The sequence below is a fragment of the Papaver somniferum genome, chromosome 11 (assembly GCF_003573695.1).
Source record: "Papaver somniferum cultivar HN1 chromosome 11, ASM357369v1, whole genome shotgun sequence".
Taxonomy (NCBI): Eukaryota; Viridiplantae; Streptophyta; class Magnoliopsida; order Ranunculales; family Papaveraceae; genus Papaver; species Papaver somniferum.
This window is the reverse complement of record NC_039368.1, coordinates 56,533,809-56,549,093: the sequence shown is the minus strand read 5'-3', so window position 1 is coordinate 56,549,093 and position 15,285 is coordinate 56,533,809. Positions and strand designations below refer to the sequence as shown.

At 37.9% G+C, this 15,285-nt stretch overlaps 2 protein-coding genes across 2 annotated transcripts; both read left to right on the top strand.

The window, feature by feature from the left end:
- Positions 1-574: 574 nt before the first annotated feature.
- Positions 575-11,888, top strand: LOC113321820 (la-related protein 1A-like). Its single transcript, XM_026569742.1, has 17 exons — positions 575-1,286; positions 2,008-2,539; positions 2,695-2,857; positions 3,104-3,194; positions 3,342-3,413; positions 3,544-4,097; positions 6,134-6,203; positions 6,290-6,391; positions 6,518-6,861; positions 6,942-7,085; positions 7,760-7,823; positions 8,012-8,157; positions 8,288-8,392; positions 9,447-10,817; positions 10,902-11,002; positions 11,100-11,143; positions 11,607-11,888. The coding sequence occupies exons 1-14, from the start codon at positions 909-911 to the stop codon at positions 9,718-9,720; spliced, it is 3,039 nt and encodes a 1,012-aa protein (XP_026425527.1). The 5' UTR covers positions 575-908; the 3' UTR covers positions 9,721-10,817; positions 10,902-11,002; positions 11,100-11,143; positions 11,607-11,888.
- A 2,054-nt stretch (positions 11,889-13,942) lies between these two features.
- Positions 13,943-15,031, top strand: LOC113324436 (pyruvate dehydrogenase E1 component subunit beta-2, chloroplastic-like). Its single transcript, XM_026572755.1, has one exon. The coding sequence runs from the start codon at positions 13,943-13,945 to the stop codon at positions 15,029-15,031; it is 1,089 nt and encodes a 362-aa protein (XP_026428540.1).
- The last annotated feature ends 254 nt before the right edge of the window (positions 15,032-15,285 follow it).

Sequence of the window (15,285 nt, the reverse complement as noted above, 5' to 3'; positions counted from 1 at the left end):
TTTTAATTCGTTTTATGATCTCAAAAACTTCTCCTATGGATTTTCTAGTTGACACGATGAAACAAAATGGAACTAAAAGGATAAGCAGTTGGGAAAACCAATGCTGATATAATTTAAACTTGAAACCTCCTTTATTTAAATAGAATTTACAACACTTATATCGAATACGTGTTGAGCATCACAGAGAACTAGTGCCACTTATGAAAAAAAATTGATTATTCATCATATTATATATATATATATATATTGATCTTGATCTCCGTAAACAAAGTGATAAATTCTGCTTGTAAAGTCGGAACATAAAGCAAAGCTTTTGAACACCCGATGATTCATTCAAATAGGTTTCTTAACCTTGTGCATACAAATAGGCCTTATGTGCTATCCAACCCCGTACCATTCTTATGGCAGCCAGCCAATCCTAAATCCGTTCGTGGTCCAAAGGCTGCATGTTATCAAAAGGTAATGTTGAGTCGTTGACTCGTATGAATTGGTGTGAGCAAGAATTCACTCACAATTCACACAAGAAGATACTGTCAGATCCCTTTTTAAGATAGTGAAAACGAGTTATCCCAGGTCAGTTTATTTTACACAGCGTAAGCATATCACCTCGTAGTCGTACTGTGTACATTTACTGTCACACTCTCTAAATGTCTAAACCCTAATTTGACAAAACCCTAATTCTAATATTCTTTTCTCTTTCTTACCAAAATAAACTGCAAACCTACCAAAGCCGTAAACAAAGAACTGAAACCAGAAGAGACTGATGGATAGATTGATATTATGATTATATCATCCAAGAAACAACGAACAACAATATCTAAGTGAAGTTCAGATAAGAGATCACTTTTTGGAATATTATTTGGGCATTTTTCTTCTGCAGTTTTTCAATAATTCCATTGTATCAGGCGATGGAGTCGGACTCCATTGCAGTTTCTGCGGTAATAGTGAAGAAGACTATGAAAAAGGAAGAAGATTTGTTTTCAGAAAAAAAGTTGAGTAATGGAGGCACTGGTGATGGGGTAGATAATAAGAAGAATTCTGCTTCTATAACTAGTAATGGGGATGTTGATGATCAAAAAGAACAAATTGGATTGAAATCATCAGCATGGAAAAAACCTGTCTTTAATGAAAGTAAACAAGGTATTGAAGTTCCTGTTATGGGAGCTAAATCTTGGCCAGCACTTGCTGAAGCAAGACCCAAAAATTCAGATTCTGTTGCTCATACTGCTGTAAAGCCCATTGCTGTTGCTTCTGCTACCACTACAACGATTAATACTCCTTCCCAGGTATAAGTAATTTCATTTTAAGTGACTATTATCTTGTTGTTGATTTGGATGTTACAATACTCTAAGCAACCTTGTCTACATCTCAAATTAATTTTACACAATACAGAACTCATAATTTATAAACGGTAGATTTTATTTGCTATCAATACAGTGGATTTTAGATTAGATTCAATCTACTAACAGGTACACGAATGTAGCTTTTGATCTATTAAAAGGAAATTAAATATTCTTCTGTCAGGAAATTATTTGTTACATGGATATGAAAGTGAAATCCTCACTTATATTGTCAAAGTTTCGAAATTTACCCATCAAAGTCTTGGATTAGATTCTTTACTGATCACGTTTTGTAATTCAAATGCTGTGATACAAGTCTGACCAATGCCTATAGAGTGAAAAATCAGAAAGTCAAGTGGATTAAAAAGAGGAAAAATGGATCATTAGAGAGGGTTAATCAATACAAGGGGTAAGGAAGGGAGAGAAAGAGCAGGGAGGACTCCAGGAATATACAAAGCTGTGAGTGTGTGGGCTTGCTAGATCAATTTGTCAACAATTAAGTTTAAATGGTTGTAACATGGGTACAATGATAAATTTCTTAACTTCGTTGCAGATGTCTATCATTTACAGAATAAGACTAAAAAATAAGCTGGTTCCACGTGCATGTGATTTTTTTGTTTATGTTTTATCAATGCTTTCTGAACATTTTTTTCTTCTCTTTTCCTAGGGACCGACTGGGCCGCATAAATCTAATAGGTCAGGTAGCACCTTCTCCCCAAAACAACCTGTGTCACATCATAAAAAATGGCGCAATCATCCTCCGAATGGTGCACCACCATTTCCTGTTCACCCCTATAATCATCCACCAGTGGCACCTGTTTTTCGCACAGTTGTACCGCCGCCGCAATTCCCCGTTGTTTACCAGCCTCGCCCTGTACCCTTTCCCAGTCTAGATTCTCCCATGGTGACCACTGGTGAACCCCCAATTCCAGCTTTTGTCGCTCCTGGTCATGGTGGTGGAGTTGATGCTAATAGAGGATTTCAACCTCCACCTCAAGGAGGTCTAAACAGTTTTGCTAATAGGCGGCATAATGTCCAAGAACCTGGTGGACGTTTCAACCATACAATGCGTCATCAGCATCCATTCAATTCCAGAGACAATATTAATATGCAGCAAGGTTTTGGGCCAAATACATTTATGAGGCCACCTCCATTTATAAGGGCTGGTCCAGGGTTCATAAGTGGACCAAGTTTTCCTGGTAAACTGGTGCTTTTATGTTTTAATCAATTTTTCATTTTACATTCTGCATTAAGTTCATTAATTTCAGGCGTCTTGCACATTTCACGCTGTACATATTCAAGTTGTTCTACATTCTTTTTAGTCTTGCTGTCTGAAACTGTTTTATATGTACAGGTCCTCATCCAATGTACTATCTTCCTATTGCACCTGATTCCACCATGGGTCCAGCTCCTCGTTTTATCCCATATCCTCCACCTCCAGGGATTCCCACAACAGCACCAGTAGATACACAAGCCTTAGGGATTAAAGTACTGAATCAAGTTGAATATTACTTCAGGTGACGGGGTCTATAACATGCTCTCTTGTTTTTTTGTTTTTTAAGTGAAATAGTGGATTTATCATTTTTTCTCTGGGACTCCTTTAACTTAGATACAAAATGAGCCTCAGATATGCTGTTGTGTAATCTTTAACAATAGACCTATTTGAACGATACATGTAACACAAGTAGTTCTGTGTGTATACCTTATTACTTTCTAAATGTGCTTATTGGTCTCTTACAAATTCCTGCTTTTATTCTTGGCAGTGACGAGAATTTGCAGAAAGACCATCACTTGATTTCTTTAATGGATAAACAGGGATGGGTTTCAATTTCCAGAATTGCTGATTTTAACAGAGTAAGACTTCTTGTTTTTATATATTGGCTGATGGGCTGGAGTATGCGTATGGATGGAAAATCTAATGCTACTTTTTAATTCACTTTGGATCTGTTTGTTTTATATCTCAACTGGTGTAACTCATTATCTTTTACCTCTGATATACAGGTTAAGCAAATGACAACAGAGATACCCTTCATTCTGGATGTACTGCGTGGCTCTCAGACTGTAGAGGTGCAGGTAAGGCATCTGTACTTCTTCAGCTTCTTATACGTCGTTTCCAGTTATAGATATGTTTCATTCTAATGCAGTATTTCCAAGTCTCTTATATTTCAATGCTTCTTGTGTTGATTTGGTGGTTTCTTATCAGGGTGACAAGCTACGGAGACGTGATGACTGGTTAAAATGGCTTCCAACCTTTGGACAGCACACAGTCCAGTCTCCGAAGGGCCAAGTTGACGAGAAGTCTTCTTCAGCTTCCAAGAGCGACGACGTCGAGATAAAGGACATCTCTGAAATTCAAGGGACACAAGTTCCATTGAGTAATCTAACCATAGAAGAGCCAGTGCCCTCAGACAAAGATTCTTCGAGTGTAGCACGTAGTATGAATTGTAACAAGGAGAAGCTGCTTCATGGAGTTGAAACAGAAGCATGCCAAGGAGAAGTTAGGGATTCAAGCAGGAAAATGAATGGTGCATCGAGTTTAGAAATGAAGGACTCACAGGCTGATACCCGTTCTCAGGTCAGCTCTGAATGTTCAAATATGACAACTGCACGTGGAAATCGCTTAGATGATGAATTTGAGAGCCAGCCAAAGGATTTTACACTCGAGTCTACTGAAGAACAGAGCACGTTCATGCTTGATGAGGAGATAGAGTTAGAGCAAACCACTGTCAGAAAGGATCATACTTCATCTGGTTTAAGGTAGCAATCTGCTTCTTCCGTTACGTCATATTCGTTACCGCAAGTATTTTTTGGTATCATGCTCAACTCATTGAGAATATATATATATGCTGCGGAAGTTACTATATTACTCTTTCTTTGTGAAACAAGTCCTTGTGCATCTTTGTAGGGTATAACTGCATTTTCTAAATATGCAACCAGGCTTCTTACTTAATGTGCTTAGCATTAGTGGGAGGAATACCTGCAAACCGACAAGTATTATTACCTTGGAGCGTTTTATAGTTTCACTCATGGTTTAAAAAGGCGTTTGTGGGGCGCGCTTGGGCGCTTTTTTGCGCTTCAGGTCCTAGGCGCTTCTAGAGCGCCGCTTTACGAATTGGTTTATATTAGAAAGTGAAAAGTCGGCCTTTGAAGCCCAGTAGGGCCTGTTTCACGTTTTCTAACTAAATACTAATAAACCTAATTTATAGGGCATGATGATCATGATGACGATGACTATCTACATGATGATATGAATGATGCAGAAATCCGTGGCTAGTATTTTTAAATTTCTCTTGGGTAGTATATGCAATATCAGTATGCCATATGCTTAGTTAGTCTAATTTTTCCTTTCATTATGTAATGAACTTAGTAGTTTTCTTTTATTAGGTTGATAACTTCTTATTTATATATATTATTATATATTTCAAAAAGCTCGCTTTCGCTTTACGCTTTCGCAGCGCTTTACGCTTTGGTATGAAAGCGCTTCGTCCCACGCTTTCGCTTTTTAAAACCTTGGTTTCACTCATCGTTATTTGAGAAATGAGGTGAAGGTTTAGAAGTAATTCAAGGAAGGAGGATCTAGGTCACAATGCATAGAGGCAACTGAACTTGATTTGATGATTTTTATGGATTACTCCACATTTATGAATTCTACTGAGAACAACCTGCAGAATGTTAGTGAGAGGTTAATCCAGTTGTATGAGTGCCCAAGATTATTATGGGAGTGGATGCTTTCTGCAAGATTAATGACAACTGTTTTGGAGTAACCTGTACCTGATACCTGTGTTCATGACTAACTTTTGCTTGACCTAGTTTGCTTCAGAGGTGGTTATCTCCCTTTGTATAGCAGTATAGAAGGGTTTGTGTTTTGCAGGCTGTTAATTTTGTTTATACTTCAATTTGTTTTTTACTAACTGGAGAAGTCTACGTTATAAGCCACTGTTTCAATGTATTCAACATCAAAAGTGTCTTGTATAACTCGTGTTTGGGGGCATCTACACATTCTTCTGTTTGAATTTTATTGGGTCATATGAAAAGAGAACGACAAAACGTTTGAAGTTGCTGTATTTTCTGGAAATCTGTTATTTTTCTTTCATTATTTGTTCTTGTGTTCAAATAAGATAAGAGCATTAGCTGTTCCGTGATTATGTTTCCTGCTTTCCCCTTGTATCTTCAATCATTTTGTTTCTCTTTCAAAAAGATTATTATGTTCTTGTTCTTTTTTCTTTTGTTTTGGTATTTATTGTGAACCCTTCTGGCTTCTGAGAGGTGTACTGAAGTGATGTTGTCTTAGACCGTCTGTGCTGGTATTGTGTACTGTAATTGTGGTCTAGCCGATCTATTTTGGTGAATTATGGCTGTTCTTCAATATCCATATTTGTTAGTGGTTAAATTATTGTTAAAGGGTACTCTTAATTGTCAACTAACTAGATGAATAACATCTGCGCTTTATGAGGTTGGATAAAAAAAATCAAAATGGAGCTCGACCTGTTGGTCAAAAACTATTGCCTGGTCAGTACAGCGTAACATAGTACAAGCTTATATCAGAGTTTCCTAAAGTGAGTCCGCTATAGTATGATCGCCTAAGTAGCTCTGACTGTAGAGATTATGCATGGATGATTTATTTGTAAACATCAACTGGTTTCATTTTTTTTCGCTGGAAAATGTACTGGTTTCATATACCGCCACTAAAATGTGGCTGTTGATATTTATCTGAAAGTTTTATGGCTATAAGGATTTTCCTTCTTCTTAGTGTCCTCATTTCTGATTGACAATTGTTCCCTTATGTCCATAAGGATTGATGAAGAAGACGAGGACACAGATCTCAATGATCAGGATGTGCAGAGACTAGTTATTGTAACCCAGGTAAGGTTGACTCATAGATCAAGCATTCGCCAAATTTTCTCCGTTTAGACACCTTATGAATAGATGATTGTATTACACACATGCAGAACAGGATTGGCGAAGATTACAGAGCTAGAACAAGTGAATCAAAATCTATGTCGAATGAGCTTGCTTCTGCTATTAATGACGGCCTCTACTTTTTTGAGCAGGTTGTTAGCTGATTTACTTAGTTGTTGGTTAGTGTCATTTCCGTATTGCAGTTCTTATGCACATCCTCCTTTTTTTTTCCTTCCCAAATGAATGTATTAAAGAATTCTGTTGTATGGCATTTTCAGGAGTTGAGATCTAAACGCTCTATTAGTAGGAGAAAATCCTCGACTGAGACTAAAGAAGGGGATTCTAGACATCTCAGCTCCACAGCTGGATTACCAAACTCCAAAATAAGTAGTAATAGTCCTGGGAAAAGTCTCCCTGAAGATCCTGGATTCTTGCATCCAAAAAGGAAACAAAACAAAGGCGGTGCAAACAAGCAACAATCAATCCCTAAGCAACGCTACTTTCCTAGCAGCCTGCGGAATCAGGGCAATGGTCGTAAACGTAATGCCATAGTATCAGAAAGTCCACCCAGTAGTTCGGTTGGCTTCTTCTTTGGTTCAACACCACCAGAAAGTAGTCACGGGTGGGTTTCAAGTGATCCTGTCTCCCCGTGTTTCTGAATTTTTCGATTTTCAAATTCCTGACACTCACTTAATGTAACAGATCTTTGTCGTCCAAGTTGAGTGCTTCCCCTCATGGGATTCCAGCTGGGAGTAGTCCACCAATAGGCTCTATCCCAAAGCCCTTCCCAGCATTTCAGCATCCAAGTCATCGGCTATTGGAAGAAAATGGTTTTAAACAACAGATGTATGGAGGCTTTCACTCATCTTGGTTCTTGCAATATTAGCGCACTATTGGTTAGGATTTTCTTGCTTAGTTGTTTAAATGTTGTGGTCCACATGGGCGTCAGTGGGGGCATATATGAGCGTAAAGCTCAGATAAACTTAATTTACTAAATGGCTACTAAATGGCACACAATTTGTGTACTATTGGCCGCCTACTGATGGAGCTAAATGTGTTGGAAAGGACTAAAATTTTTGTCCTCGAGAAGAATCACTTCTCTAATCTACACCCATCCCCCTGTGGGCCCAACAAGCCTGTACAAGGTTAGCATCTAGCATTAAGGGTCAACTTCTCTTTGGAATATGTGATGTAAGGTTCAGGCCTACGTTCAAGAGAAAAGGCAACCAATTGTGACATGGGATACTCAATAGAATGGTGACAGCTAGTTCAAGCCTTCTATGGACCCATGTGGCCATTTGCTAACTACTCATGTATTTTGATTGGTTGCCTGTCTCAGAGTGGGATTGACAAGCTAATCAAATGGTTTACTATCGTTTTCGCATGAATATTAGAATGTTGAGGGGAAACACACCCTGAAAAAGATATTTAGAATCTAGGTTTTGTGTAATTGGTACGTTGGCATTTATTGGGTGTTGAGTGTGTATCTTGAAAGTTGACTTGTTCTTGTGCTTCTTTAGGTACTTGAAGTACCACAAAGGTTGCCTAAGTGATCGGAAAAGATCAGGAATTGGCTGCAGTGAGGTGGCTTTTTATTCTTTAAGCTTATATATTTCCTTCCTCGTTGATGCCTCAATTTGTTAGCCAGTCAAATTCTTTGGATAGTGTGCCACACACTGACCAATTTCCGATGAAGATAGACATTTTGATTTTTCCAGAAGGCGCAGTTCTTAAATCATGTCAGTGAAGATGTGAGTTTGTTTAATATGCAGGAAATGAATACATTATACCGGTTTTGGTCTTTCTTTTTAAGGAACATGTTTGTTCCTTCCATGTACGATGAGTTCCAAAAATTAGCTCTAGAGGATGCAGCTGCCAAATATTACTATGGGTTAGAATGTCTTTTCAGGTTTTTCAGGTAATTAAATCCTACTCTTCCATCTTCAAATTCTATAGTAAGAAGTAGTAGCAAAACACAGATGCTTGTGCAGTTATTGCTCTCCTGATATTCATTTTCTGGTCTTTCCTCCTATTTTTTTCTCTTGAAGTTATGGCCTAGAAAAGCACTTCCGAGAAGAAGTTTACCAGGATTTTGAACGTCTATGTCTTGAATTCTACAAGAAGGGGAATCTTTATGGCCTTGAAAAATATTGGTAACTCTTCTTCATACTTTTTCTCAGACTTATATATCTTGGTTTCGCTGCATATATGTGAGATGCAAATAGCAAGTTAGTGCCAATAGTTACCCCGTGGGGTGAAATTAGGCCACAAGATGAAGTAAAGCGACTCCTATGCGTATTGCCAGATTTCATGCAAACTGTTCAAAAATTTCATAGCTAGTGAGCTGACTTGTTGCTGACTATATTTCTGTGAACTACGGGCCTTTGAATCCTAAGTGTCAGAAGTGCGAAAGGCCACTGGCTGCTGTGGTTGGAGCAATCCCAACTGTAGACCAATACCAAGATCATTTTCCTACTTGAGCATTTGTCGGATCTGTGGTTTGGGCGGACACCAAAATGGCACAACCACTCTAGCCTGCCTAATAAGATAAACTAAACTGCCAACGTTTTATGAGCTTTCCAGTTTTATTGTTATCATTCTATAATATGGGGTTGCTGTGGCATACATCAAAACTAGTCTGGCCCGCCTGATAAGATTTACCAAAGGACCAAGGTTTTACGAGGTTTCTAGTTTCTTGGTAACCTGCTATGGATCTCCTATCATTCTGCACATATGGAGCTGCTGTTTAAACCAGTGTACTTCAGGCATAATAACACATGTTTGCTGTTCGCCTGATGAAACTTAGCTGTAGAGTTGATGTGCAGATGTGCTATTTATCATTTGTAAGCATAACAGTGAGCCATCCTAGTTCAAATGGTGCTGTCTCAATCTGAATTTACAGATGATTGTCTTGTCTTGCAAAATAGTAGCACCCTATTTGAAGTTTTCCTAGTTTGGCATCAGATTATCTACTTTAGATGTTATACCACTTCTCGCTTACTCCAACCTTGCCTGATGCTGCACCCCCTAATTTGATACTGCTCTCAGTTGACATTAATACTTAATTGAAGACTAAAACAACAGTTCGACTGCAAGTGAATATTAAAATCATATATTGATCCTTATTACTAGGTCTAGTTCTAGAAGATATTGCGTAGGTTATAAGTGTGACTATGTGCTACTTAATTATTGGTATTTCTGTATCAGGGCCTTCCATCATTATCGAGAGGCGCGAGACAATGTAAAGCCTATGAAGAAGAACCCTGAGCTGGAGAGATTATTGAAGGAAGAATTTCGTTCCTTAGATGACTTTCGTGCAAAGGAGAAGGCACCTGCAGCAAGAGAAGGTAGTTGCAGCAATGGGAGTGTTTGTGGTCCCTCTGAAAAAGAAGATAACAGAGACACTCCTCCTCCACCTTCCTCAGGGCAGGGAAGAAGGAAATCTAACCTGTCAAGAGAGCTGGAAAAATCTGGCAAGTGAAGGGCCACTGGGAGTTGATGCAGCCAACACTCATTTTGTATGCTGAAAAATAGAACGTGAGCTGGAGAGATGCATGCTGGAAGACATCTGCTTGGGAGAGCGTGAACCTGACACTGTTGTAAGTTTCCCTTTGTTTTGGTCTAATACTGGCCCCGAGAAGCTATGGGTAGTCATTATGCAGATTTTGGAGTTCTCTGCTATAGAGAGGTAGTTCAAATGGTTTCTTTCTGTTTTTATCTTTCTCCCATGAGATTTGTACATAAACAAAAAAAAAAAAAAAAAAAAAAAAAGAGGACAAAAAAAAGAAAAGGAAAAGAGAGAAATTGAATAGCTAGTCTGGAATTTGTGGAAATTGACTAATAAGAGATTAAAATTTAACATGCTCAGCCTCGAGTTTTCTTGTGTTCTCCTTGATGCTGCTATATTTTCTGTGCATAAAGGCAAACCTGCTCTGTTTTTAAATTGTCCTTTTCGATCACATTGCAGTTTCACCTTCATTCAACATCCAATCCAGCCACCAGCAGCTATAAGCTGTATAATGTATACTCAAGTGGGAAGCATAACACATACTGTATTTATCATCGCTGCTGAAGCAAACTCCAGGAAAGTTATCAAAGATGTTCAACTTTCCCATCCCTTCTTCGATAGAAGTTAGAAGGAAGTAGAAGAAAAGAAGAAGTCAAGTCTTCCAAAAACGTCCGTGTTGATGGTTCAACCCCAAACCCCAAATCGTTAGAATTAGCTGGGTAGTCATTATCGTTTATCGATAGATAGTTAAATCGCCAAAACCATACTTTTTATAAGTAAAAACTTCGAATCACACCCAACACAAGACAAGACACAACCTCAGTTTCTCCGCCTTCTCTCTCTCTCTCTCTCTCTCTCTCATCTCCATATAAACTCTGTCCCTGTCCTTCTCCCCTCTGAATCTCTTGTTTCCCTCGCATTGCTCTCTCTTTCCCAATTCTCAATTCTGTTCTCTATATCTCTAGAGAAGAAAATGGCAACACTTTTACAAGGAATAGGAGCCGCAGCTGCATCTTTGGATTCCAAGAGATTTGAGGTTTCTTCTCTTAAATCCCTTCCAATTCAAACAGGTTCCGTTCCTCATTTTAAACTATGTATTTGGTTTTGGGATCTCTGAGACAGACTTATCATTTGATTTTTTGTCTGAATTGCAGCAAGGAAAGGAAGGGTTTTTGCTGATTCAAGAGATTTAACTTTGGGATCATCTAACAACAAAGCTCGTTCTTCACCAAAATTGGTTGCTAATGCAGTTGCAGTTACACATCTCATCTTATCTAATTTTTTTCTTTTGATTTTGAATTTGAATTTGGGTTTTGTGGATTTTGAATTTGGTTTTGTTATTTCCTTTGTAGACTAAGAATGAAGGTTCCACTGCATCAACCACATCTAAACCTGGGTAAGGCTTTCATTCTTTTCATTTATTGATTGTATATGCAATTGATTTTGTTTGGAATTCTGCAATCCAAACCTATTTATCAAGTTACTCAAATGTTGATGGATAAGTGTACAGTACTTATGCCATCATCAAAGTCTAGTTGGACGATTCCCTGTCCAGATAAACAGATTTGTAAGAAAAGGGAAGATTAAAATTAAAAATCCAAAATTACCACTCGAGCTTTGCTTACTCCATCATTTTCTTCTTCACTACCGTTTTCTTCTTCGCTGTCACTTTCTTCTTCACTGGAAGATTCAGAGAGCATGCCCTTCCCTTTACTAGCACGCCCTTCCCTTTACTACAACGCTTTTCAATCTCGTAGTCTAGAAATTAACATTTTGATAAATACATTACTGAATATCTAAAATAATCTAAGAAACATACAACATTTTCAAGTGGTATTTAAGTTCAAATCTTTTGGCAGATGATAGCAACATCCTTGGGAGAAAGTGAGATTTTTGCAATACCTTGGGATTTGACGGAAGCTTTCTCGTCTGACTTAGAAGAGCTGATATGCTTCAATTTGGTGGACTTGGAAGCCATCAAATCAGCACTACGGGCAAATCAGGAGAAGGCTAAAGGCCTATGGCGGCGATTTGATGGTCGCCGGGTCATAGCTTACTTTTCTTTAGGTTGCAAATCAAAAATGAAGATCAGATAACATTATGATGATATAATCTAAAATATTTTAGGTGTTTTATGGTCACCTTAGAAGGATACTTGTGCACACAGCTGACGATGCAAGGTTAATAATACCAAGATTAAGAGCATACACCAAATGCATACAAGACATCATGTTCTAGGAAACCCCATTAGCTTCAGCAAACCAAAAACGATCTTTTGTAACAAAATCAGAAGAATACACATTTCTCAAAAATTTTCAACAAAGAGTAAACAGTCAAATTCAAAAAGTAAAGAATACACATTTCTCAAAAAGTAGCAACAACGGAAACTAGATGTTGGATCAGATACAACTTATATACACAAGTTTTAATTTATCCTCAACACTTCAGCAACTAACAGAATATATATCTTTAAGCTCAGAAAAAAGATGAATAAGACTAATTTATAGACAAACATTAATGTTGACCTACTAATATCACCACGATAGGATTACAGAAAAAAGATCAAATATGTTCAATCAACAACCCAAACTAGAAAATCATACCCATGTCTACAACATCTCTAAAATCCATCTACTAGGCTTCAAAATCAAATTAAACGTATCTACTTGAGAGGGTTTTTCTTCCAGTGTCACCACCAGATAGCCTGAAGGCTTCAAAATCAAATTAAACACTATAAGTGTATGATCAGATACTATTATACGAGTTCTTCTTTTTCATCTAGTTTCTCTAAAATTTGGCTGACATTTCAACAGTTTTCCCTTATAGAAGAAGATGCTTAATGTGTACTTACTTAAGTCTCAAGCCATGTTGACGTCAGACTTAGTTTAAAGTATTTCTGATTCTTACATTATATATTTAAATTGCACATTTACTTCTGTTAGAGTCTTAAATGAATTGGGGATTTGAGACATTGATGTGAGATGCTAACTCGTGTACATTGATTGGCTCTTGATTTACCTCTGCTTCTGTTGATTTAAAATTAGCGGTACATGTATCTTATTTGAATGTTTAGTTTTTTATCCATTTTTGTTTGTCTTTGTGTACGTTTCTTTTATTTCTTGAGTGAAGTTGTTGAATTTATATATGGGGTTTGAAGATGTCCTAAGTCCAAAACAATACCTAATCGCGAAGTATATGTTATCGACTGGTTTTAGCAACTATTATTAGTGATCACTGATAAGACCGTCCATTGAAAATAGCCAACAAGCTAGTGGACATATTTGAAACATTCAAGTCAGTAAAACAGCTGGAGCCTTAGCATTCATGGAAAATTGAATAGACAATGGCGATCACATAATCATTATGTTGTTTGAGACTTTGAGTTAGTGCTATCAATAGTTTATGATGTGGAAGAGTGAGGATATTGTGTTTGCATTGCTACGTACATAAAGTACCACTTTTGCTGTAGTAACCATATGTGCAGTGGACGCTTCCAGCATAAACAACTTTTTTGGTCAAACCTAGCATGTTCAGGAGAGTTTTGTAAGTTGTCGTTACCTAGTATGGAAACTGAGCAATGCGTAAGCCTGTCCTTTCCATTCTCCTGACACTTTCTTGCAACTATGAGTCCCACCTTCTGGGAAACATGTGAAAAGTCTAATTAAGTCATGATTTTCTCTGGAGGCATAATTATAGAAAAATCAGCCGATATCATATGGTTCAATTAACCACTTAATTGTTGCTTTTAAATCTGCTCATAAGCACAATGTTATGCAACTAAACATCTATTGCTTTTGCTTTCTTAATATTATACCTCAAAATCAGCTAATACCACATGTTCACATTGTTCAATTGACCACCAATTTTTTTTTAATGAACTGGATAATGTAGTACCTCAAGAAAGAATACTTACATCAGCAGTTCTTAAGCAGTTCAGAATTTGCTGTTTGCTATAGATTGTACATTTGGACTTGATCTTTCTGGCATATTTGGCTAATATGTCAGCACAAGAAACGATACTTCTATTAGCATGAGAAACTTTAGTAGTATAATCAAAAAATTCAATTGACCACTCAGCCTTTGCTTCTAATATCTGCTTGTAAGCACCATGATAGCATCTTTTCTGTTTTACTTGTTGATTAATTTATTTAGTAATTTACTTAGACGATGTATGCACTTAAAAGTGTATGTTATTATGGTCATACTTTTCCTTTTGAACCCCATCCCAGAGTTTCTATATGTTGTCTGGAGCTTTCCTACTGTAACTTCGGCTAAGGTTAATCAAACTCTTTACTTGTTTATCAACACTAGGCATGAGCTGTTACTTTTTGAAGCCCTCCGAGAAGGACTGGAAGAAGAGATGGACAGAGATACAACAGTATGTGTTGTGGGGGAAGATGTTGGTCACTATGGAGGCTCTTACAAGGTGACCAAGGGCCTAGCCACAAAGTTTGGAGATCTTAGGGTTCTTGACACTCCAATCGCAGAGAACTCTTTCACAGGAATGGCTATTGGAGATGCCATGACTGGCCTAAGGCCGGTTATTGAAGGAATGAACATGGGTTTCCTTCTTCTGGCTTTCAACCAAATTTCCAACAACTGTGGAATGCTACATTACACCTCAGGTGGCCAATTCAAAATTCCAGTAGTCATCCGTGGGCCTGGAGGTGTAGGTCGCCAGCTTGGAGCAGAACACTCACAACGTCTTGAATCTTATTTCCAGTCGATTCCTGGAATTCAAATGGTTGCTTGCTCAACTCCTTACAATGCCAAGGGATTAATGAAGGCTGCCATCCGAAGTGAGAATCCTGTGATTCTCTTTGAGCATGTTCTCTTGTACAATCTCAAGGAGAGGATCCCAGATGAGGAATACATTTGCTCACTAGAGGAGGCTGAGATGGTGAGGCCTGGAGAACACATTACGATTCTCACATACTCTCGCATGAGGTACCACGTGATGCAAGCGGCGAAGACTTTGGTTAACAAGGGTTATGATCCCGAAGTAATTGATATTAGGTCATTGAAGCCATTTGATCTTCACACAATTGAAAACTCAATTAAGAAGACTCACCGTGTTCTGATTGTTGAAGAGTGCATGAGAACTGGTGGAATTGGTGCCAGTTTGACAGCAGCAATTAATGAGAATTTCCATGATTATTTGGATGCCCCTGTTATCTGTTTGTCTTCACAGGATGTACCAACTCCGTATGCTGGGACATTGGAGGAATTCACGATTGTCCAGCCAGCCCAGATTGTTGCTGCTGTAGAGAAGCTCTGCCAGTAATTACCCACAGCAACAGCCGCAGTGTAGTTTCTAGTAAAGATTTTTCTTTCTTCTTTTTGGAAATTTCCCTTTAAATATGTCCCTTTACAGCTTGTTCTTAGTGACAATTTTCTTTTCTTCTTTATTTTTGTGATGAAGTTTCATTTATGGTGATTAGGTTTGTTCTTAACTTATTATTGAAATCAAGTTGAAGGTTTTTCTTCAGTTATTGCTCAAACATGGGTTCATTGTTTCTTTCATTCTTCGTCTCCCCC